This window comes from Equus caballus, chromosome 11 (genome assembly GCF_041296265.1).
Source record: "Equus caballus isolate H_3958 breed thoroughbred chromosome 11, TB-T2T, whole genome shotgun sequence".
Classification (NCBI taxonomy): Eukaryota; Metazoa; Chordata; class Mammalia; order Perissodactyla; family Equidae; genus Equus; species Equus caballus.
The window spans coordinates 41,855,304-41,878,815 of record NC_091694.1 but is presented as its reverse complement, the minus strand read 5'-3'; the positions used below and the strand labels follow the sequence as shown (position 1 = coordinate 41,878,815).

At 54.3% G+C, this 23,512-nt stretch overlaps 1 protein-coding gene and 1 pseudogene across 2 annotated transcripts; one reads left to right on the top strand and one right to left on the bottom strand.

The window, feature by feature from the left end:
- The first annotated feature begins 6,136 nt into the window (after nt 1-6,136).
- On the top strand, nt 6,137-18,545 carry LOC100071942 (galectin-9). Of its 2 annotated transcripts, none has more exons than XM_023653080.2 (8): nt 6,137-6,302; nt 8,679-8,770; nt 9,725-9,926; nt 10,759-10,869; nt 14,418-14,468; nt 15,575-15,663; nt 15,802-15,964; nt 17,768-18,545. In XM_023653080.2, the coding sequence occupies exons 1-8, from the start codon at nt 6,264-6,266 to the stop codon at nt 17,912-17,914; spliced, it is 894 nt and encodes a 297-aa protein (XP_023508848.1). In that variant the 5' UTR covers nt 6,137-6,263; the 3' UTR covers nt 17,915-18,545. The 2 variants fall into 2 exon arrangements, with proteins under 2 accessions (XP_023508848.1, XP_070082526.1); XM_070226425.1 differs by lacking the exon at nt 17,768-18,545 and adding an exon at nt 16,306-17,747 and having other exon boundaries at nt 6,152-6,302.
- Nucleotides 18,546-20,438: 1,893 nt separating this feature from the next.
- Nucleotides 20,439-23,462, bottom strand: LOC100629640 (nitric oxide synthase, inducible-like; annotated as a pseudogene).
- Between the last annotated feature and the right edge of the window lie 50 nt (nt 23,463-23,512).

Below are 23,512 nucleotides of genomic sequence, written 5' to 3'. Positions count from 1 at the left end.
GACTGCAGTCCCCTGGGGTGCCACACCCAGAGGTGCTGGGTGAGCAGCAAAGCAGCGCAAAGTGAGGGGGCAAGTCGCAAGGAGTCTCCAGAGGCAGTTTACAGGGTGGTCACAGTGTGGACACTGGAGCCAGGAGATGTGGTTTCAAATTCTGGCTCTCCACTTACTAGCTGGTGACTGAACCCTCTGAGCCCTGGTCCCATCTCTGTGAATGAACATGATCACAAAACCTGTCTCTCTGGGCTTGTACGAGCATTCTCTGAAATACTACATGTGTAATGGTACTGTGTCTGGTAAACAGGTGCTCCATAAATGGTAAAAGTATTAGTATTATGTTATTTCATCTAGAAAGAAGGCCACATCTGTCTCCCTACAGTCGTAAGGACTCCCTGTCCCCTTGTCCCCGAGTTTCAGGCTCTCTCATTTTCTCCTGGACAGTGGGGATCAATGCCAGACTCTGCTTCTCTGACCGTCACTTTCCTATTGTGGCCACTCTCTTTAGGGGGGCACAGTCTTTGGAGGTGTTATTATCACTGAGGACACCAAGGCCAGAGAGCTAGTCCTCTGGGCTGGGAGGCCTGTGATCATTGATTTCATTAGCTCTCCTCTACTGGGGCCTGTCACCCCTGTGCTGTGCTCCCCACACAGACTGAGAGCCTCCCCTCGGCACAGGAAGAGGGTGCTCCGGACCCTCCCTAGGACAGCATCTGGGGAGGATGGCCAGGAGGAGCCACACTCGCCTGTCACCTGTGACCTGCCCCTGCCCATTGCCCAGGGAAGTTGGGGGCAAATGAGACCCTTCATGGTGAAACAGAATGAAATTAGATGGCATGAAAATGCACTGAGGTTATAAACTCTGGGATCCGAGGAGACCCTCAGGGTGTGTTAGGCCCCTTCTCTGACCCTCTGGACACATGCGCATTAGCCTGTGGGACGTGGATGTTCCTCCACCCCTGCAGTTATTTGGTGCCAGGAATTGTGACGGTCGCATGTGTATCCACTCATTTGTTCTTCACAACAACCCCACAAGCAAGGCTCTGTTACCTCTATTGTAGAGACAAGGGAAGAAATCCTGAGAGGTTGACTCCTGTGCCCAAGGTCACAGCTAGTAAGTGATGGGGCAGGGACTTGAACCTTCAGAGCTCACCCTTTTTACACTGTTTCCACATTTCTCTATTATGTCACCAAGCAAGCTGCACACACAGGTCTTTTGTGGGGACTAAGAGACGATGCATGTAAAATGCTGGCATATACTAATTACCTAACAAACACCAGCAGCTACTATTATTATTATAATAATACTGATTATGACTATTGCTGCTTGTCTGCCTCCTGTTCTAGGTAATGTGCTGTCTGAGCTTCACTGAGTTTCATTCCCCAGATAGTTTAAATCCCTCTCCTCAGGCCGAGACCTGCCCTGCCGGGCTCTGCTAATGGGAGCTCAGCTGGAGGGAGGAGCGGGAAGGGGCTGGGGGCCAAGCCAGGGGGAAGCCTGCCACCCTGCCCTGCTAGGGTCCCTTCTCTGCCCCAACTAGGGGTCCTCGTGTCCTTCCCCTTCCAAGCCAAGCCTCTTCCTTCCTTCCCCTTTCCTCCAAAGAAGTGTCCAGTTTCCATTCCTGATGGAGAAGGAGTGACTCAGGCAGCAGCGCCTGTGGACAAAGGGCCGGCCTGGGTGCAGGTGGGGCTCATCACTGGGTCTCAGGGAGTCACTCCCAGGAAGCCTGGCTGCCCTTTGATTGGCCCTGTCCACAACCTGGGTGCCAGAGCCCATGTGAGCCTTTGCCAAGCAGAGGCTAAGAGAAGGAGCGTGAGAGTTGGAGCAGGGCCTTCTCTAAGGCAGCGGGATGATTCTTCTGTTGGAGCATGTTGTCCGCATGTCGATGCTCCACCTTGAATTCCCAGGCCACTGGGAGAGTCAGCCCGGGCCTGGAGGTGGTCCGGTCCAGGCTGGAAGACGATTCGGCGACCTCATGTTGCATGGTCTCTCCTGGGTGACATATGGCATCTCTCCATCCTCACCATCTCTCCTGCTGACATACAGAAGGGCCAGTTCTGTGCTTTTTTTTTGCTTTTTTTTAATTTTGAAATACGCACGGGATTGAGTTCCTTGGGCCTATCTCAGGCTATTTCTTAGAAATTTGAGGTGGACTTCACAATGAAAAGCACAGCACCCACATGTATAGAATGGTGAGTTTGACAAGTACATACATGCAAATAGCCCCTTCTCTTATTGAGATAGAGATCGTTTCTATCACCCAGAAAGATCCCTCTGGCCCCTTCTCAGGCCACCCCTACTCCTCCAGTGGCAACCAGTCTGATGTCCTTCGTCACAGATTTCTTGTGTCTGTTCTAGAACTTCCTATGAACGGAAGCATTCAGTGTGCACATTTTGTGTCTGCCTTCTTTTTCTCAGCAGAACATTTTTGAGACTTCTCTCTCTTGTTCATCAGCGGTTTGTTCTTTTATTACCGCATGGTGTTCTGTTGTATGACCGCACTAGGATTGTTCATCCATCTGTTTTCCGTTGGACACTTGGGCTATTTATGAATAAAGCTGCGATGAAATTCTTGCACAGGTCTTTGTGTGGACATATGAGTTTATTTACTTTGAGTAAATACCTAGGGGTGGATTTTCTAGGTTATAAGGAAGTCATGCTTAACTTTACGGGAAAGTACCAGAACAATTTGCAATGTGGGTCACCGTTGTGGTGTGGTTTACCACTCTCCCCAGCAGTTAGTGAAGGTTGCAGTTGCTCCATACTCTTGCTAACATTTGGTGTTGTCAGTCTTTATAACTGTGGCAATTTTAGCCGGGTAATGAACAGGAGTTCTTAATCTGATGAAATCTATGTTTCCTTTTTTTTTCCTTCATGGTTGTGAGGTTTTGGGTGCTGTGTGGGAAGGCCTTGCCCATCCTCAGGATACAAGTAGCCTCCTCTATTTCTTTCCTAAAGGCTGTATAGTTTTAGGTTTTACATTTCCATCTATGATCCATTTCTAGATTATTTTTTGTGTGTGGTGAGGTATGGATCAAAGTTCGCTGTTTTCCATGTACATAACTAGAGTGTGTAGCACCAGTTGTTAAGAAGGGTTTCCTTTGCTCATTGAGTTGCTTTGGTGTCTTTTTTGAAAATCAATTGACCAAATAAGTGTGGGTCTGTTTCAGGACTCTCTATTCTGTCTGACCAAATTGTCTATCTTCACAGCAATACCTTACCATCCTGCTTAGGCTAGCATTAGAGTAAGTCATGGAATCAAGATAGTGTAAATGATCTCTGTTTCTCTTTGTTTAAAGATTGTTTTGATTCATCTAGATCCTCTAACGTTTCACATAAATCTTAGAATCAGCTTGCTAATTCCCCCCGACCCTCAAGAACACAGCCTGCTGAGATTTTGATTTCATTTTGATGTGTGCTTGAGAAGAAGGTATATCCTACTGCTGTTGAGAGCACAGTTCCACAAATGACAACTACATTGGGGTGATAGTGTTTAAATCATCCAACTCTTTAGAGATTTGCTGTCTATTTGTTCTATAGATTATTGATTGGTTCCAGGACCCCCACAGATACCAAAATCCACAGATGCTCAAGTCCCAAGGGTGGGGTAGCTGGGTGCGAATTAGGGGACAGCAAAGGAAGAGTACGGTCACTCACTCAGTCAGTTATCTAGGTCACCAGGGCTTTGTGAAAGAGAGAACCTCATGTGTAGGGACAGAGCAGTTCCTCTTCTGGTTGTTTTGCAAGCAGTTGTGTCATCCAGCTGGCAATACGTTTAATTGAGATGGGTATCTTTGAAACGGATGCCTCAGCGATCCAAAGCGTATCGTCAGGCACTCACACCACCTTATCCACAGCAGTCGCACCATTTGACCTGCCCATCAGCAGTGCCCAAGGCCGCCTCCTCCACTTCCTCAGCAACCTGTCATCTTCTGGTTTTTTGACAGTCGCCATCCTAAGGGGTGTGAAGTGGCAGACTCACACTTTGCACAGACCCTTCGGTCTACAGTGCAGAGAACAGAGAGCCTCAGACACGTGTCTGGGACTTTGAGTAACAGAGCTCTGAGATGGAACTTTCCCAAGGGCTGCCTCCCACCTCCTTTAGCCCAGAGCGAGGCCCTGGGACTGGATCGTGGTGACCCCACAGTGATGCCAGGCTGCCCAGGTCAACTGTGCCCTGGCACTCTGTCTTGAAGATGCCTCCCTACTGTCTTAATTCATCCGAAAACTCACTAGCCTTGGGTTTGACTGTCGTCCCTCCCTGCAGGCTGGGGGCAGAGGTCCCTGGGGCTCTCCTTTATGGGCTAGAGTCACTGTAACTCACCACCAAAGTATGTGGTGACCCCAAAGTGCTTGTGGCTGGTACTCTAGCTGTCCCTATGTATCCCTGCACTCTGGGAGTTTTTTGGTTTTTATAACAGAACTTTATTGAGATATTATACAGGTAGAGTAAAATGCACGGATCTAGTTTGCTGGATAAGTTTTTACCTATGTAAAACAGCTTCATGACCAGCATCCAGATCAAGCTCAAAACCTGCCAACCCCAGAAGGCTTCTGAGGCCCCTCCAAGGGAAATCGCTATTCTGACCTGTGAGCACAACACATGCTAACGTGTGTCTGACTTCTTCTGCTCAACTGTGAGCTTCATTGATGTTGTTTCCTGTGTCTGTGGCTCATATTCCATCATATGAATACTGCAATTAGCTTCTTCTTTTCCTTGGTGGTGAACATTTGTGTTGTTTCCAGTAGGGGGCTCTGGTGAGTCAAGCTGGTATGAACATGTGTATGTGTCTTTACCTCTCTGGGGTAAATATCTAGGAGTAGAATAGCCAGGACAAGGATAAGTAGATATTTGAACTTACCGCAATCCACCAAGAAGTTTCCAAAGTTATATTATTTTACATTCCAACCAGGTAGTGAATGGGAGTTCCATATCCCAATGATAACATTGTCCCTGTGGTCCCTGGTGTCAGCAAGGATTGCAAAGAATTTCCCCCCTGTTCCCTCCTTTCTGCTCCAGCTGTGCCTTCTGCCCCTTAAATCCAGTCAAATTCTGGGGGATCCAGGAATATGGTGGGGATGGAGGGTAAGTAGGGGGGCCTTTTGGCTTCAGTCTATGGGAGCACCTCAGAGAAGTCAGTCTTTGCAAATTCTGGTGCATCGAGTGAAGGGTAAGAAGGAAGAGGGGTGCAGACAGATGTGCGGCTCTGGGGCGCCTTCTACCCACTGGGGCCTGAATGACCCTGAACTTCTCATCCCTGGCTTTACCCCTGGGCCTCTCCCTAGCTCACTGCAGTGACCTGCTTGATATCACTGTTCCCAACCCACCCCCACTGCCCCAACCCAGCCTCTCCTGCTCGACTCTCTCATCAATCATGTCCCTTAACCAGGTGCTAGAGCCAATGAAGGACAGTTTATTTAATATGTCTCCCCTATCCCATATCACTTGGGATGTTCTCTTATGTCCAAGACTTCTCCTGTCTCAATTCTGAAGCCCAGACAAGGCGAGGGAAGAGACGAGAAAAAGGAAATGAGTTCATACAGAGGGCGCAGAAGCTCCCAGGGCACCACAATACTCCTGGACAACAATCTCCATTATGATGCTTTCTCTTTGCAAAACATTTCTTCCTAATGATTATGTTTTTATACAAAGAATAGAATTGAAAAGGGAGACAAACTTTTTGGAGAACCTAAGTATCCTCATATAGCTCAGGCTGCCACATGTGAGCTGTGTGACCTTGAGTATGACCCTTAGATTCTCTGAGCATTGGTTACTCTGTGTGTAAAATGGATATAACCAGGCCTTCTCACCACCACCACCACCCCGAGCACAGGCATGTGCAGCTACACAGGCCCTGTCCAAAATCCCCAATGTTTTCGGAACGCTGACTGAGCATCCTCAGGAGACAGTTACATACTAATGGGCAGAATCGTCTAGAAACTCACTGTCATGTCAGTGTGGTCAGGTTCTTTGAACTTCTATGAGCCAGATATGATTCAGTCTCAGGGGTGCAACGCAGGAGGAGAGAGGAGGAAGGGTCACTGGGGTGGGGAATTTCCACTTCCCTCTCTCCAGGTCCCCCCTCGCCCCTCCTGTCCCAGGACTCAACCTTTATCTCTCTAGATCCGCTTCCTCTTGCTCCTGGCTCCCTCCCATTGAATAACTGCCAAATCGCAATCACATTTATATCTCTGTGGAGTCCTCCCCAGTGCAGAGAACTGTCCAGCTGGTGTGAAAAGCAGTGGTGGCCACAGAGGAGGCGGAGAGATGGTCTTCACCTGTGCCCAGCCTCCCTACCTGAACCCAGTGAGTGCTGGGCTGTGGGTGTGGGGCAGTGCTGGCCCGGGGAAAGCAGCTCTGGGGTTCTGAGGAAAAGACTCTTGGGAGGCAGGAGGTGGGTGAGGGGGCATCTAAAGAGAACACAAGAAGGGCAGGAACGCCAGATGGGGCGATCCTGACACAGCCTCTGCTCCACGCTGGTCTCCCCTGTGCCTCTAAGGACTGGAGGATGATGAGCATTGGGACTCAAGCATGTGACAAAGGGTTCCTGAGTTCCCTCTGGGGGCCTGGTCCTATTGCTGGTGGAGGGGGTAGAAGACAGGCGTGAGTACTGACGAGAAGAGTGATGCTTTGTTTGCATGAAGAGCAGTAAACAGGACTTCTGGGGAGGGTGACAACACAGCATGGCAGTCGAGGGCACTTACTTTGGAGCTGGCCTTCCTGGGTTCAGACACCGACTAGCTGGATGACCTCAGGCAAGTTCCTTTGACCTCTGTGGGCCTCAGTTTCCATGTCCGTAGAATGGGGTGACCCTGTCCCCCTCCCAGGGTTGGATAGAGGGAGGCAGCATCTCTAGGGTGCCTACATGTGCCCGGCACACACGGGGCTTCGGAAAGGCTCAGTATTGGCAGGAGTCTGAGCACAGCAGGGAAGGCCCCCAAGGAGCTGGTCCTCCCTGAGGTGAGGTAATGATGCCAGGGCGGGTCCAGGGTGTCTGCAGAGAGGCCGTCTCGGGAGTGAGAGGAGTGGGACTGTCCCTGCAGTGTGGGGCACAGAGGGCGGCCTTTTGCACCTTTGTGTCAACTGTGTGGAGGCCCTGTCTGCAGGTGGCCTCATTTCAACCCCGTGAGGCTTGTCATCCCCACATCACACAGGGAAGAACTGCGGCTCAGAGAGGTTGGGGCCACTGGACACAGGTCCCGATGGTAAGAGGCAGAGAAGGAAGGTGCCTTGATTCACCCCAGAGGAGAGAGGTGCCTGCAGAGAGTGATAATGGGGAAGGCAGGCAGGCGGCAGGGCCTCTGGGACAGAATGTGTCCCCCAGGGTGTGTTCTCCATCAGATGGGGACCCTGGAGCCCCAGCCAGGCCCTGCAACTGTATCATTCTGCTGACTGGTTTTTACTTTCCAGTCCTTGAATTCAAAGCCAGATTTTTCAAATCAGGACAGTCCTCCTGTGGGCAACAGAGAGCTCAGACAGGGCCTTGGAGTCTGGACAGGAAAGCGGACGGGTGCAGTCCCCATGGGCACCGGGAGCTCCCTGGGGACCTGGTGACCTCCAGCAGCTGGGACCACCCTGCTGCCTCCTAAGTGCTGCGGGAAGGGCAGGCGGCCAGCTGTGCTGCTGAGACCCAGCTCCTCAGAGGGACGGGACGAGGCTGTGACTACAGGCAGGACAGGACGCACTGTTTGGTCCAGGGAAGCGCTCAGTGAGCCAAGAGGGAGGATGTTCTGTGCTTCATGGTGAGAAGGAGGCTGTGTGGCGGTTACAAGCACAGGTGCTGGGCTTCAAACCCCACTCTATCACTCACCAGCTGTGTGGCTTTGGGAAAGTTACCACACCTTCCTGTGCTTCAGTTTCCTCATCTGTGAAGGTGGCACTAATGGCCTGGGTTGTTGTGAGAATAATGAGGAAATGCAGACAGCAAAGGTCACCACCAGAAGGGCCTCGGGACCTCTGGGCAGCAGCGCCCTCTGGCGGTAAGCCTCGCACTGCCTCCTGCAGGTGAGCCCCTCTGCCAGGGGGGCTGGGGGCCCTCTGGTGACACTGGGCCTCCAGAAGGAGGCTGCCCACCCTCTGGCCTGTAGGGCCTGGCTCTGCTGTCGGCGCTTCTGGACAGGAAGGGAAGGAAAAGTTCTCAGGCTCCAGGCACGGCCAGAGGAGAGAGCAGTTCTGACCCGGCACAGGGATGAAGTCACCTGATGCCAACAGCTACCGCTGTCAGGCCTGCGAGCCAAGGGCTTTCCGGCCGGCTCCTTGTCTAATCCTCCCAAGACCACGGCCAGGCTAGGGCTCTGGTGCCGCCGTCCCACAGAGGGAACTGGGTACAGACAGGTCAGTGACCGCCCAACAGCAGAGCTGCCAGCACGGGAGCTGGAGGCGAGCCCAGGCCTGTGGACCAGAAAACCAGTGCAAAACCCACCCTCCTGCGCCATACAGAGCAAAAGTGAGTGTTGTTGCCTGCCGAGATCCCTGCCTCACACACACACACACACACACACACTCACACTCAGACACACACTAACACACACTGGTCATAAGTCCACAGCAGCCCGGTTGGCCAGGCTTAAAACAACACAAATTTGTTCTCTCAGTTCTGGAGGTCAGAAATCGAAAACCAAAGTGTCAGCAAGGCTGGTTCCTTCTGGAGATTTCAGAGGAGAATGTGTCTTCTCTCTGCAGGTCACCCCCTTCTCTGGGATAATCCAAGGGGGTCTCCAGGAGGGACTTGAGATCACTGTCCGTGGAACTGTTTTACCCTCCAGTGGAACCAGGTACCTGGAACTCTTGTTTCTCTGCAGCCTCGCCCCTTAGCAACCCATGGTGCCTGTCAGCTCAGGATGGTTCACCCAGCACCCTCTGAGCTGCCTGCACCTGGACATGCCAGATGAGTAGGACCCGGCCCTTGCCAACACTGAATGGCACCACTGCCGTCTGCCAATAGCGTGCTGGCACCATTAACATAGAGTCCCCGTAGACATAGGGATGACGGGAGCTCGCAGCCTAAGGAGAGAAGCGGGCAAGCCCAGAGGCAGGCGATCATGTTACAGGGTTGAACTCTGCGCACTCTGACCCAGAAGAGCAAGATCTCCCTTCCTCTGTTTCCCGAAACTGCCCTCATCTTTGGAACCCTCATTCAGCTAATGTTCAAACATTTAAAGTTGCCATCAAATGTAATTTGATGAAAATTCTCATGCCAGGAGAGCTCATATTTGCTCGACACCTCCTATTGTATCTCATTTTATTTCCTTTTTATTTTATTTTAGTTTTTAGTCATGCCTCCCCTTTTAGACCCTGTGTTTGTAGGTATATTCCCATCAATTCCACCTGTGCTTTGAATTTCTTCTCTTCTTTCCCAGTTGAGCAGACATGGGTACACCTCCAACCAGTGTCCACTTGGTGCCGAAGGCTCTTTTAGGCACTTTTCCCATTTCTGTCTTTGACATGAATTTTTAATTAGTGTCCAAGACCTATGCTTCTTGCTGGTGGGATCAACAATTTACCCAATTTGTACTTATTTTTAGGAAAATCACACTGTGAAGGAAAAATGCAATAATTGTACAAAAACACACTAAGCGCTACATGGTAACGAGAGTGACAACAGACTGACGATCGCCAGTCACCTGCAAGTTCCCAGAGAGACACCCGTCAAAGTCGATCGAGGCTCCCCCGTTCCTGCCATTGGTGTAAACCAGGCTACAGGTGACTCTCTGATTTCCCTCGTCTAGGTTTGCTGTGAACTTTCAGACAGGCCGCAGTGACGATGACATTGCCTTCCACTTCAACCCACGGTTTGAAGAGGGCGGGTCTGTGGTCTGCAACACAAAGAAGAAAGGACTCTGGGGGCTGGAGGAGAAGAAGACACACCTGCCCTTTCAGAGGGGGAGTCCCTTTGAGCTCAGCTTCCTGGTGCTGAGCTCATGTTTCCAGGTGAGCAAGAACTCTGCCCCGCTCCCTCCCGCTGCCCGTCTCCTCAGAGCTAACAGACCTGGGGAAGAGCCTTTAAATAACCACACGCATTGAGATCTGGCTGAGTAACGCCATAGACAGATGACAGGACCATTTCCTTTAAGGGTGTTACTGATGGCTGCAGGCTCCTTACACACCTTCACCGGCTCTTCCAGGAGCACCTATTGCTTCTTTTACTCAGGGGCTAAGAACCAGACAAGTCACCATGGACTTTTTTGGCCTCCTGGGGCTTTAAAATCTGAGTTCATTCCGTTCTTCTGCTGTAGTCATTGGTCCATCCAAGTCCCTGAGAACATTTGTTTTTTGGCCATATTGTTGCAAGCTTTATCCAGGTTCTAGTAATGGCTAGCAAGGCATTGCAAATTGCTTTTGCTAGCAGAGTTCCGTCTCTGGGCTTAGGAAGATGGGTAGAGATGAGTATATCTGTGTCCACGCATCTCTGTGAAGGTGCATGTTCCCATCCCTGCCATATGCAGCCTGAGGTCGCCTCTCCTCTGTTCCCTATGAACATTTTTATGCATATTTAAATAACACCCAGGGGAGCTATGATTAGACAGAAAACAGACTGCAATAAACAACCATAAGAACTAAAAAGCCAACAAGGAGAGCCAAGCAGAGATTGAGGTTGGATCACAGGCATGTTCCTGTAACTGACACAGCTCTGGAGCCCGGTGCCCCTGACCTACAAGGCATGGATGGTCTTAGTTTCTAGAAGCAGGGGTCCCGGAGGCCCAGGTGTGCTCCCCGCCCTGGCCTGGGACCCCTCTCCTGGAACATGCGTTCAACTTGGCAGGTGATGTTGAATGGGAGCCTCTTTGTGCAGTACCCACACCGTGTGCCCTTCCACCACGTGGACACCCTCTCTGTCACCGGCGCTGTGCAGCTGTCCTCCATCAGCTTCCAGGTCAGATGGTCCACCTGGCACCTGTCCCAGGGGCTCGGGGCAGGCTCAGTCTAGCTGTGTCTAGGCCCTGTTGGGTGAGTCCAAACCCCACTTGTGACTCTGGGGACACATCTTCAGTTCTCGTGTCTCATGCTTCTTGTGTCACTGTCTCTGTCTGGAACCTGTGCTTCAGTCTCCAGATTCCTAGTCCACTCCTCTCTGTCACTCTCTATTTCCACTCTGGTTAGGAGGCCGTGTGGGTCCAGAAAGAACCAGGCTTGAGAGTCCAACTGAATCCAGCTCAGATCCCAGCTCTGCCATCCTCATTGGCTGTGGGATCTTACACAAGCGACTTGGCCTCTCCCGGCCTCAGTTTCCTCATCTGTGGAAGGGGCATAGTTGCTGCTGCCCCTCGAGGTTTTGTGTGAGTTCATGGGGCAATAAATGTCAGAGGCTACAAAATGGACCACATGGGACTATACCAGGGTCTACTTGGCCTTCTCTGTGTTTTAAAATTTTTGTACATTTTGCCAGCGTTTAAAAGGTCAGAGCAAGTTATGCGATCTGAGAAAGTTGTCCAGGCAGGATCGTGGCGGTGCTTACCCATCAATGTGAATAGACTTAGAGCCACTGAACTCTAAACTTAAAAATGGTTAAGATGGTAGGCTTTATGTGTATTTTACCTCAATTCTTAAAAAAATGTCAGGAAATAGCACATGGAAACCTTGATTTCTGGCCTTTCATGAAAACTGAGAGGACTGGGGTGTGCTGGGCCCACATTCCCGCAGGGCCCCCGGAGGCTGGACTGGAGCTGTTGTTACCACTTTCGGTACTGAGTATGCTCCTGAGACGGGGACAACACACAGAGGCCCTGGAAAAATACGAGCTCATCTCTCTTACTTCCTCACCTCTCTTATTTCTCCCTACCCAATTGTCTCCCCTACAGGGTAGGAGGAGAGAGAAGGAGAGAGATGGAGACAGAGAGAGAAAAGGAGGGTGAGAGGAGAGAGAGAAAAAGAGAAAGGTATATATATAGAGAGAGAGAGGGCACCATCCTGCTGTCACCTCCTGGAGCCTAATCATCCCCACTGCCCCTCCACGTGGTCCTGAGCACCCTCCCGCACCCCACCTGCCTGACTCTCTCCCTCTGAGCTCAGTCCCTGCCTTTCCACTCTTCCTTGGCTTCATTAATGCTTCTCTTCACCCCTGGTGCCTTTTACTTTAACAGAACACCCGCGCAGCCCTGTCCCGCCTGCCTTCTGCACGAGGCAGTTCTCCCAGGCTGCCCATTTCCCACACAAACCCAATGGGCACAAACCCCAAGTGAGTTAAACAAGGAAAGTCCGGGAAGTGGAGCAGTTAGCAGGAAGGTCAGAGGGTCCCAGGGGCTGGCTCCGGCCAGCAGGCCAGCCAGGGCCTAGGGCCCCACCAAAGGTTGCTTGTCTCCCTCGACCAGGCACCCACAGCCGGGACCTGGGAGTCGTTCTGGTTCTTTCCTCCCTCCCCTAATCTTTCTCCAGGGCACCAACGCCTCTCCCTCCCACAGCCACTGCCCTGGTCCAGGCCCCCTGACCCCACGTCACGAGGACCGTGGTCTAGTTCCCACTCCCCTCACACCCTCCCACTGCGGCAGTGACCTTCCTGTAAGCAAATCTGGTCACATCCTCTCCCTGCTTAGAAATCCTGAGGGCCCATGTCCTTTTAAACAAAGGCAAACTCCCCAGCAGGACATGCCACATCCTCCCCCGTCTGGCCCCAGGGCAGCGCCCGGCCTCAGCCCTCCCCATGAAGCTCACACAGCCTCCACTGCTCACTCAAGGCTCTATGGGGCCACCAGGTTTCTGAACATGCTGTCCCGGGGCTGAAAGCACCATTTGCCACCTCACCTGCTACCAACGCCTAAAGGCCCTTCAGTGCTCTGCTGAAATGTCACTCCTCACGGGCATGTTCTCTGGATGGAGGAAAGCTGGATGACTCTCCGTCACTGCGTCTCCATAGACTTTGCATGTCACTGTACAAGGACCACATCCCCGTGTAACTGTGCTTCCGTGTCTGTCCCCGTCACTCCACCCACTCCTTCCCTCCACCCCTGAGCCTTGAAGGCTGGGACTGTGGCTTGCTCAGTGTGTATCCCTAGCACTCTGCACAGTGCCGGGCACACAGGAGGCACCGGGTAAGTGAATGTGGATTGCGGTTTGCACGGGCAGTAGAAGAGGAAACCATTCAGGGCAAGAAGATCAGTCAGCTCAGGGGCACAGGGTCGAGGACAGGAAGGGGAGCAGGGCCCGGCCCCCCCCTTTGGTCCCAGAGCAGTGGGGGCAGGGAAAGGGGTGTCTGTCCACCCAGCCCTCCTGTGGCCCACCGCAGTCCAGCTCTGGCACCTGCCTCCTACCACACTGACTGCAGGACTGGTGGGGCTCCAGGGAGCCCTTGCAGGGCAGCCTCACTTGGGCCCTGGGCTGGGGAGGACAGGGTGGGTGGACACAACCACACAGAACTGGGCACCATTTTGGACTTTATCACTTGCTCCCTGGGCAAGCTTAGGCAAGTTGCTTAACCCTCCTGAGCCTGATTGCCTCACTAGTGGAACAGGAGCTAAGCTTGCCTCCCTCAGAGAGCACTGCAGCCCGAGCCTGGCACACCACAGGCCCTCTGTAAATGCTAGTCCTCACCTTCTGCATGAAATATGGCCCTGGAAGCAATGGGAGCTGAGGGAAGCTGGCTGGTCTGCATCGGACAGGTCCTCCTCTCCTTCTGGAGGCGCCAATGGGGATGTTCCCCTCCTCCAACCCTGGCCCCGCCCCTTCCTAAGCACAGTGAACCTGGGAGGGCGGGGAGATCTGGGGCCTCAGGCTCAGGAAGGCTGATGGGAGCAGGAAGGAGGCGAGGGCCAGTCAGGAGGGCATTTCTGACCTCAGTCTCTGCCATGGTCTCACCCTCGTGTGGCACCGAGGTTCACCGCTGTTTTGATTTCCTCATCCTGTTCGTCTCCAGGGATCAGGGCGACCAACCCTGCTCCCCCATATCCAGCCTGTTGCTCTCTCTTCGGAGCCTCTTCATTTTGGTTCTTCCTGTGGGTGCAAAGGAGGAGGCAGGGCAGGGCATCAGTCGTGTCCCTTAGGGACAGTGAGGCAGAGCCCCTAACCAATTGCCTGGCTAAGTGGTGGGGGGAGGGAGTTGGGTGACCCTGATGAATTGGGAAACACCCAGAACTCACTTCTTGGCTCAGTCCTCTGCCACTGTGGGCAGCCACAGAATACCGAGGCCCCACCTTCCATCCTCCTGCCAAGTGAGGCTGTGCTAGAGAAACTCCACTGAGAAGAAAAGTGGGCCAGAGGCTACAGTGCAGCCATATTTCTTCTCCAGAGGAAACTTTTGCCCCTCCCTCATCCCCTGAGAGAGGAAATACCCCTATCCTCCAATTTTGGGGGTCTGGTTGGGGCCATAGGGCCGGTTACCCCCTCAGGATTAACTGACTTCAGATATTGTGTTATGTGGTGCCCTCTGGTGGCAGGTGGTGGTCTCCATGCTGGGGAGGGCTGCTTAAAACCTGGGTTTCTTTCTTCCAGAAGCAAACAATGATCCACAGGGAGCTGAGCGCCCCTCAACAGATGTCAGAGGTGAGTCTGAAAGCTCTGGTCAGATCACAGCCTCAGGCGTCCCCCTTCCCCAAGGGCTGAGTTCTCTAGTCCGAGTCACGAAGAAAGCAGTTTAGCAAGGGAATGGGGACATGGGGGCCGGGCCTCTGCTCAGAAGACAGAGAATGAAACTCTCCTGGGGACAGCAGATTCTGGAGGTGGCTAGACTGACCCAGTGGCCCCAGAGGCAGGTCCTTTCGGCACCAGCAGGAAATCGGCTCCTTCTGTCATTGAGAGGGAGTGCAGTGGTCCAGCATGTGGAGAGGAGGCCCTGCATCCCGAGGACGAACCCCAGGATGTCCCTGCTGCTCACAGGATGGAGCTGCTGCTCCTCCTCCTGCCAGTGCACATCAGACGGGAGGCCTGGAGTCAGTGGGGCTGCCCTGGGTGGAGGGGCAGGTGACATTTATGGGGTCCAGGACATGGCAGGAAGTCCTGCCAAGACTGACATGAGAACGAAGGTGACAGAGAATCCAAGGGCTGAAGCCTCCCGACCTCAGTGTCACATTGGAGCATCCCCGCTCGACTGTGTGGGGCTCGTGTGTGTGTCACGCCCACATGAATTATCCGCTTTCAACAGAATCCCACCTTCCCTCCTATGGGCTATCCCAACCCAGCCTACATAACTGTGTTCTCAGGGTGTGTAGAGGTTTTCTCTGCGTTGGGCAGGGTGGGAGACGAAGAGCAGTGCCAGCAGTGAAGCAGTCCTCCAGGAAGCTGAGGTTCCTAAAAACACCCAAGTAAACGAGAAGACTCTTGACAGGAGCTTCACTTTTAACATCGTCCCTTCACTGTGAGCATAGGAAGTGGCCTTCCCTTCTCAGCCCAAGTGTCCTTCTATGTCCGGCTAAAGATCTTTTTGCAACAGTTTAAGCTCATTCATTTGAAGAAGGCTGGTAAGTTTTCATCTGGCATTTACTGAATTAAGAAACGATATCATGGAGTTCTTTCTTGAAAATATGTTACTCACAGGCACGGTTGTCAAACTCAGTTGACTGTCCAAATTCATGGAAATTGGGACAAAGTGCCCCCTGCCATGGTGGCTGCTCTGGCTGCCGCTGGCTGACCCTTCCCTCTCCTCCCAACAGATGAATCCATTCTACACCTGCATCCCGGGTGGCCTGTACCCCTCCAGGAGAATCATTGTGTCGGGCACCATCCTGCCCAACGCTCAATGGTAAGCTAGGGCTCTCGGGGAGGAGAGAGACAGCCCAGGGTCATTCTGGCCATCGCCCTGGCTCTGGGCGGGCTGGGGAGGGGCAGGGACCCGGAGCTCAGTGGTTAGAGGAGGTCCATGTGAGCTGTCCACCCCCAGGTTCCGCATCAACCTGCGCTCTGGGAGTGACATCGCCTTCCACTTGAACCCCCGTTTCAATGAGAACTCTGTGGTCCGCAACTCACTGATCAACGGCTCTTGGGGGCATGAGGAGAGAAGTCTGTGGGGACCAATGCCCTTCATCCAAGGCCAGAGCTTCACGGTAAACTGCCCCAGCCCGCAGCTCAGAGCGGCTCACATGGGGCAAATGGAGCAGGAGAGGGGGCATTGGGGGTCCCGCGAACAAGATGGGAGCTGATGCCTCTGGGGTGAGGGCTGTGCACAGAATAAGAAAAAGTGTTCAACAAATTGTTGCCATTATTTTCCTGTTACTGTCCCACATGGGGCAGGTGGTGCTATCTGCTGTTTACAGATGAGGAAACAGACTCACAAGTGCAGGTTACTGGCCTGAGGTCACACAGCGATAAGTGCCAGGTGGAGCCCAAGAAGGAGGTGTCCTCCCTTTATTCACTCACTCACTCATTCATTCCACAATCATTTCAGCTATTCTATCAGACCTACTTTGTGCAGGAAGCACCCCGGGTGCTGGGGGTACAGCATGGAGAGGACAGACGAGGTCCTGCCCCACGGAGTCAGCGGTTTAGGAGGCAGACGAAGCAGGACACAAACGGCATGGACAGACCCTTGCTGATAAGAACAGGTGCTCTGCAGAAAGCAAACAGAATAGAGGGATAGAGTGAGCCCCGGGGCAGGGTCCACGCTGCCTTAGACTTGACAGCTCTCCGAGGAGGCCACTGTGCCCTTGAGACCCCAGTGGCAGAAGGAGCTGCCTCGCAAAGATCTGCGGGTGTGTTGGGGCAGGCAGCTGAGGGAGCCACTGTTACTGCAGAGGCAGAGTCCTGGGCGTGGCCTGTCTGGGACCATGGGGCGGGGGCTCCCAGGTGGACAGTGAGGACAGAGAGGTGTGGCTGTGGCGGCTGAGGCCTGCCTCACACAGAGCAGGTGTCCTCAGCCCCGACCACATAGTCAAATCCCCAGGAGCTTAAAGAAGGGAAGTCAATGCCTGGGCCGGTACAGGCCAACGTGGGGGTGAGCCTGGGCCTCTGTATTTGTAAATCTGCCCTGATGCTCCTCCCCCAGGGTTGAAATGATTGATGTCGGGCTGTGAGGACCACGGAAGGGAGTTGGGATTTTAATACAGTGTGTTGGTGTGTTTCAAGCCAGGGGGACACTATACTTTGATTTCTAGATAGCTGGGTGACTGTGAGCAAGTGACTTAACTGTGCCTCAGTTTCCTCATCTAAAAATGGGCTAATAGTAACATCAATCTCATAGACATGTAAGAATGAAATGATATTTGTGTTTATAACATGCTTAGGACAGTGCCTGGTGTGCATGTGTGCAAGTGTCAGCTATTGCAATGGGGATGATGACATTTTCACAGACGTGCTCCGAGGGCCTCCAGGAGAAAGTTTGGGGTGGAAAAGACAGGTTAGGAGGCTGGCGCTGCAGGAGTGCAGGCACAGAGCCCTCCTGTGCGCCAGGTTCTGGGGACAAGGACGGACAAGCCAGCGTTTCTGCCCTGGAGGCTCAGGGTCCAGTTGGAGAATGAGGATGGGGTGGGAGACATGGCCTGAAGGGGCTCCTGACTCGACTAGCGGGGCGACAGGAGGTGGGGAAGGCAACGAGGGCTCGCCTTCCTGGAGGGAGGGGGAGAATCCTGAAGGGTGAGGAGCAGTCACCCGTGTGGGTTAGGAGAACAGAGTTGGGAGCACAGGAGGAAGGGCAGTCTTGGTGGTGGGAACAGAATAAGCAAAATTACAGGGGCTAGAGAGCCCGGGGCGGGTTGAGTAAAGAAGGGATCCTTCAGAGCTGCTAGAAGGCAGGTGTGGGGTCTGCTTGATTAAGGTGCCAGGAAGGCAGGAGGGAGGGAGGGAGACACAAGCCTGCCTTTAGTCCTGAGGACTTTCCAAGTGAGTGCAAATGACGTGGCCTCTGTGTCCAGGTGCGCATCACGCGTAAAGCCCACTACTTCAGGGTGGCCGTGAATGGAGTGCACAAGTTTGACTACAACCACCGCATGAAGAACTTTTGCGCCATCAACGTCCTGGATGTAGCGGGTCACATCCGGCTGACCCATGTGCAGTTATAGGCGGGATCCCTGGCCTGGGCTCGAGGGCTGGGGCACGTTGCAGTCTGGATCTGCTCATCACCTCCACCTTCCCCGTCCCTGCCCCAGCCCCAACCCTGCCCAGCCTGCCAAGGGTCTCTTTCCTGGGGAGACCACGCCCTTGTCTGGCCCTGCTGAGGCTGCAGCCAGCCTGGAGTGCCTAGGGCAGCTGGCTGGGAACGCTTTGCTCAGTAGGGGCAGGACCAGGGGCTCCAGCTGCCCAAATCCCTCCCTCCAAGGAGAGGGGTGGTCCACACAGGCTGCAGCCCCAGGTTCAGTCCCCTGAGCAGTAAGGGAGGGTGCTGGGCCTTCCCAAGCACCCGACCCAGGCCCACACCCCGTCTGCCTCTCAGCTGCATCCCCAGCCCTTTCAGCTCCAGTCAGTCCCAGGCCAGCAGCTCTTCACTCCCCAGGGGAGGCGGTCTCCTCGGCCCCTCCCTGTCTCCCAGCTTCAGCCTCTCCTGCACCTGCACCAGCCCTTCCCCTGTGCCGGGAAAGCTCCCTGATGACACCCCGCTGGTTTCCTCCAACTGATGGGACCCTTAATCCAGGGGGCTCTCCCCTCTCCGTGTCCTTCAAAGAAATAAAGAAAAAGGCTTGTTGGCACACATACAGGCTGGTTGTGGTTTATTAAAAGACAGTTTGGAGCCTCTGGAATTGGAGGATCCTGGCTGAGGGGAGTGGGAGGAGACAGTGTGGGCTCATTTTGATGGGGGGTGGGACCTGACATCCACACCTGCTCCTAGTGGGTCCCCCACAAACCCCTCAAGGGTGCGGGAGAAAGCAGGCTGGGCTCAGGCTCTTGGGCAGGAATCTCTGAGGCAGGAAGCTGGGGAACAGAGGTGAACCCAGGAAACAGGCCCAGATGGGCCAAGGGCTGGGCCAGAGCCTGTGGGGGCAAAAGCAGGGCCAGGAGTCTGGATGGCAGGGCCAGCTCATCAGAACCCTGTGACCAGTGGGAGGAAGTGGCAGTGGGGTCAGAAGAAGCTGACTCAGAAGAGAGGCCTTTTTGTGGGTTCCACTGTGGGTCCCCCGGGCTTAGTGGCTGGAGTGTGGTGGGGAAAGTAGCTCCGTGTGTAGTGTTCTGCCAGCCACTGGGCCAGGACAGTGGGCCCGGCTCAGTGTCCACATGATGCCAACACGTCCTGCCAGCTCCATCAAGAGTCTAGCACCTCGGGAACCAGGGTGGGGCTCAAAGCGTAGTCCTCAGCCCAGCAGCAGCAGCACCTGGGAGCTTGTTAGAAACGCAGCAGCTCGGGCCCGGGGCAGACCTGCTGGGTCAGAGTCTGCACTGGGACGAGAGCCCAGGGGGTTTGTGTGCACGTTTGAGGGTGGGAGGCACTGGGCTAGGTGACCGCATTCTTGACCACATCCCAGATGTACTGCTGGGACACTGGAGGCTGGCATGTCCCTCTCTCCACACCCCCACCCCCCTACCATCTGAGTAGGAGCGGGGAGGGGAGAAGTGGGCATGGAGCCAATGAAGCAGAGACCAAAGCCAAGCTGGGGCCAGATTTGTCCAGACCCCACTGAGCCCCTGGCTGAGTTCCTTCCTCGTTCTCACTGGGGAAGGAAACCAGGCTCAGCCCCTGAGAAGCCTTCCCCAGGGAAGATGTGTGTCCTTCACACTCTTCCGAGTCCTCGAACAGCCCGAACTCACCTGCTTTCTCACCCAGGTGCCAAATCCTTGTTGGCTACACCCATGTGACACAGGCGGCCCCAGAACAAAGTACAGTGACTTTCTAAGTCAGGACTGTGGTCCAGGCCTTCACTAGAGACCTGGGATCCCGTGCAATGGCACCTGCCACAGCCCCAGCGGAGAGGCCTCCTGGGGGAGGTGAGCTCAGACCCTGCAGGCAAGCCTGTACTCCCTCAGCCCATCCAGGCTTTCAGATGTGTGCACAACTCCATGTGCTGCCCCCGTTCCTGCTGACGATTTCAGAGAAGCAGTGTGCACAAGCTGGTACGACCCATTGTCGGGAACACGTGTCCAGGTTGTGGCACCACCAGTGCCCACTCCACATGATTTAGGGCTGCTTTCCCTATAAAACAATCACATGCACACACACTCACACACACTGTGGTTAAAATAAAATGCATTTCGTATAAATATCTCCATCAAGGAGTCATACAAGGAAGACCCAAGTGCCTGTCAGGAGCAGATTGGGGTTTGTTTTTCTCAAATACAGACTCACAAATAACTGTACATGGGGCAGCTAATACAGAGTGGTACGACAGCGCCTCCTGGTGGTCACTCCAAGAGGTGCAATCAGAAGCCGGTTCCATCCTCTCCCACTAGACGTGCCTGGCATTGCAGATTTTCTCCAAGGGACCAGGGAGACCCAACTCTCCATTATCCAGGGACGGGTGGACACAAGGGAGACAAGAGGTTCCTCTCAGTCCAGGCTGCGACTTGGTAGCAGGTCAAGTAAAGGGTTAGGGGGAAGGAGATGGGGGAATAAGATGGAGGCTGGGGATAATTTCCCTCCATCTCTGCCGGCTGTAATCCAGAGTTGGCTCTGTCACTGAATTCTGTGGCAGCAGCTTTAACTTTTCCCTGGGGCTGATGGTGCTCTGGGATGGCTGGGCTGCCCTGTGGCCCCATCCTTTCTCAGCTTGTAGGGAACTACGGCACCAAAGATGTCTTCATGGTAGCGCTTCTGGCTCTTTACAGGGAAACAGAGACCAGGGTGTCAACTCTGCCGCTCCAGCCACCTCTCATTCATCAGGTCCAGGCTGGGATGAGCCCCTGGGGTTCCCCGATTCCCTGTCAAACGTACACTCCTGACCACTGTCGTGCTTAGATCATGCTGGATCTAAACTGGGCTCCTTCTCTCCCATCGGCACCTGCTCTGGTGTGGACACCTAAGAATCTCCCCAAGCTTATGATGGACAGTAAGGCCTGCCTAGAACTTGTCCCTCCAGAGGCTCCGGGAAATGTGGCTCTGAGATAAATGCATCTGGGACATGCTGCGTACTTGCTACCACCTTGAAGTTTCACGATGCACAGAGTATGTTAGTGGCTCTGAGAAGTCTTGTCATAAAGCAAGGTGTTTGCCTCTGTTGAACTGAGCAACAGACCAGGATGCACAGTCAGGCCTCTCACTGTCCGGCCAGCCCTGACCTGCAGCCATCTGCAGGATTCTTTTGGGGTCCAGGACTGTTCTGAGCCTGACTCTGGAGTCCAGGCTCCCTGGCCTGTGCCCTCGACCTCCATCCCTAGCCCACACGCCAGCTGCTGTGCCTTAAGCTGGAAAAAATGACCCCTGCCCTGCTCCTCACTCAGGCTCAGCCTGGCAGCCACCAGCTGGTTCAGGGTATGGGCCACGTCCCGGGCCATGCGCACATCCCAGAAGACATAGATATGGCCTTGCTCCTCATGGAGCATGAGAGGCACCTCGCCAGCCAGCTGCTGGCACAGCATGTCTTGAACATAGACCTGAAACCAGAGGAGATGGTGGGTCCAGGCCCCTGCACCTGGGGCAAAGTTTGCAGTCAGGCCTGCTGGCCGTGGGGAGGTGGGCAAGGGCACAATGGGCTGCACCCTCAGGAGCAGAGTGAGCACCCTCCCAGCCAGGACATTGCACAGGGACCAGTATTGGGATACGGAGGTGCACTGACACCTTGCCTGGCCAGGCCTGGGCTGGGACTTTGGTGATGGACAGTCACAAGGAGTTGACCATCCAGTGGGGCTTCTGGATTGATTCAGAATTCTCCAGGCTTCAAAGAAGCATCACTCGAGCCACTTCCCCTGCCCAGTGAGGCCCAGGTGCCCACTCCCTACGGAAGGCAGCCTCTCAGGACAGACCATCCCTGGGAACCCCACTGTCATTCAGAGCAGGGCACAGAGCCCTGGGCTCCCCATTACACAGAAGCCCAGGAGTCCATGGGGGACTCGCTGCTCTTGTTCCACACAAGATGCCAGTGACCCCAGCAATGGGCCGGAGCGCTGGGTCTGGGAGGAGCTCTGATGGGGCAAGTGCACAAGGGCTGAGCCAAGAATCAGTACCAACTCCCCGTGCTCACCGGGCAAAGTGCCCCCGGGGCAGCAGAGCCCGTGGGCTGTGGTGGGAGCAGGAGCTGTCCTCCAGCCTTGCTGTGCTTGAGCGTGAAGCCAGCCTGGACCCGCTCTCCTCAGGCAGTCACATATCCCAGGAGGAGGAACTTCAGGGGGCTGGGCACTGGGATGAACCCACCATGTGCCCCTGACTTGGTTGTGAACATCTCGGGGCCTGTCTCTTCTCCTGGAAGAGTGAATGTAATATCTACCTGCTTCCCTTTAGAGTGAGGAGATGAAGGCTCAGAGGGGTGAGGGGCGTGTAGGGAATCAGGCACCCCCCATAGTCTGTGCTTTGAAGGCTCCCCCACTGCCTGGGCAGCTGCTGCCTTTACCTTGGGCTGTTCAGGCAGGCGAGGACAGGCTGTGTGCACCTCATACAGCACACTCTTCCAGGGCATCTCCAGCATCTCCGCCTGATAGAGGTAGTCCTCATCCGGGTGACTGCACCCCAACACCAGGGTCATGCAGCCACCTTGGAGCCCTGCAAGACCCACTGGGATGCAGTTACTGGGTGGCCACCAGAAGGCGGGCCTCAGCTTAAGGTCTGAGGAGCTGGGGCCTCAACCAGAAATCTCATTTCATCCCCCTAAGCATCCAATCTAGTATTTTCCCCACTTTACAGATGAGGAACCTGAGGCCCAGGGTGTTCAGATCACTTGTCCACACAGGCTGAGGCAAAGTTGGGAGAGGGGCCAGTGACTGTTTGTTGGGTGGTGGCACAACTCTCCCACAACTCCAGTCCTGCTCCTAGGCAGGTGCTGGTCAATGGGTGCCCCTCCCCACATCCAAGGAGCCCTCCAGCTGTACCTCTGTTCTCGGCATCATGGAGTCACTGCAGTCAGAAACTGCAGAAGGGGGCGATGCCTGTGCCAGGCCTGATGAGGATGCCAGGATGGGTGTGGTCCTCAGGGAGCTAAAAGTCACTGACACTGAGGGGGACAAAAAGAGAGAGGCCCCAGTCTTCGGGCACCATCGACTGAGGCACACACGGGGCAAGGACTGAGGACCTGGAGGTGCGGTTGTGGGACATAGTGGTGGTGGGATGGAAATAATGAGCTCTAATTATATTTCCCAATTCCTACAGGTTGCTTCATTCGCCTGTCTAGAGACATCATCACTTCACCATGGGGACGCTTTGAGAAAAAGCTGGGCCTCACTGTTCTCTGGGCTCCACCATCACTGGCATCTCTGTCCATGCCCCTGCTAGAGACTTGGCCATGCTCTCTAGCAGGAGATAGAATGGAGAGGCCCAGTGTGAGCCCAGTGCCTTCTCATGGGCTAAGGGGCCCAGAGTGGCACCTAAACCCCAGATCCCTCCCTTTCAACCCAGAAGTCCCATGGCCCAGTGACTCCACATTGGACAAACCAGAGGGGGACTTACCTCCGCACAAAGCAGCTCACGGGGTCAAGCAGCTTCAGGCTACAGAACCATGTGCTGCAGACGCCCTGGTGCAGGGGGGCCCTGTCCATCGGCAGGGATAGGACAGATCTGACAACATCGCCCCCTAGCGCCCGTGCGG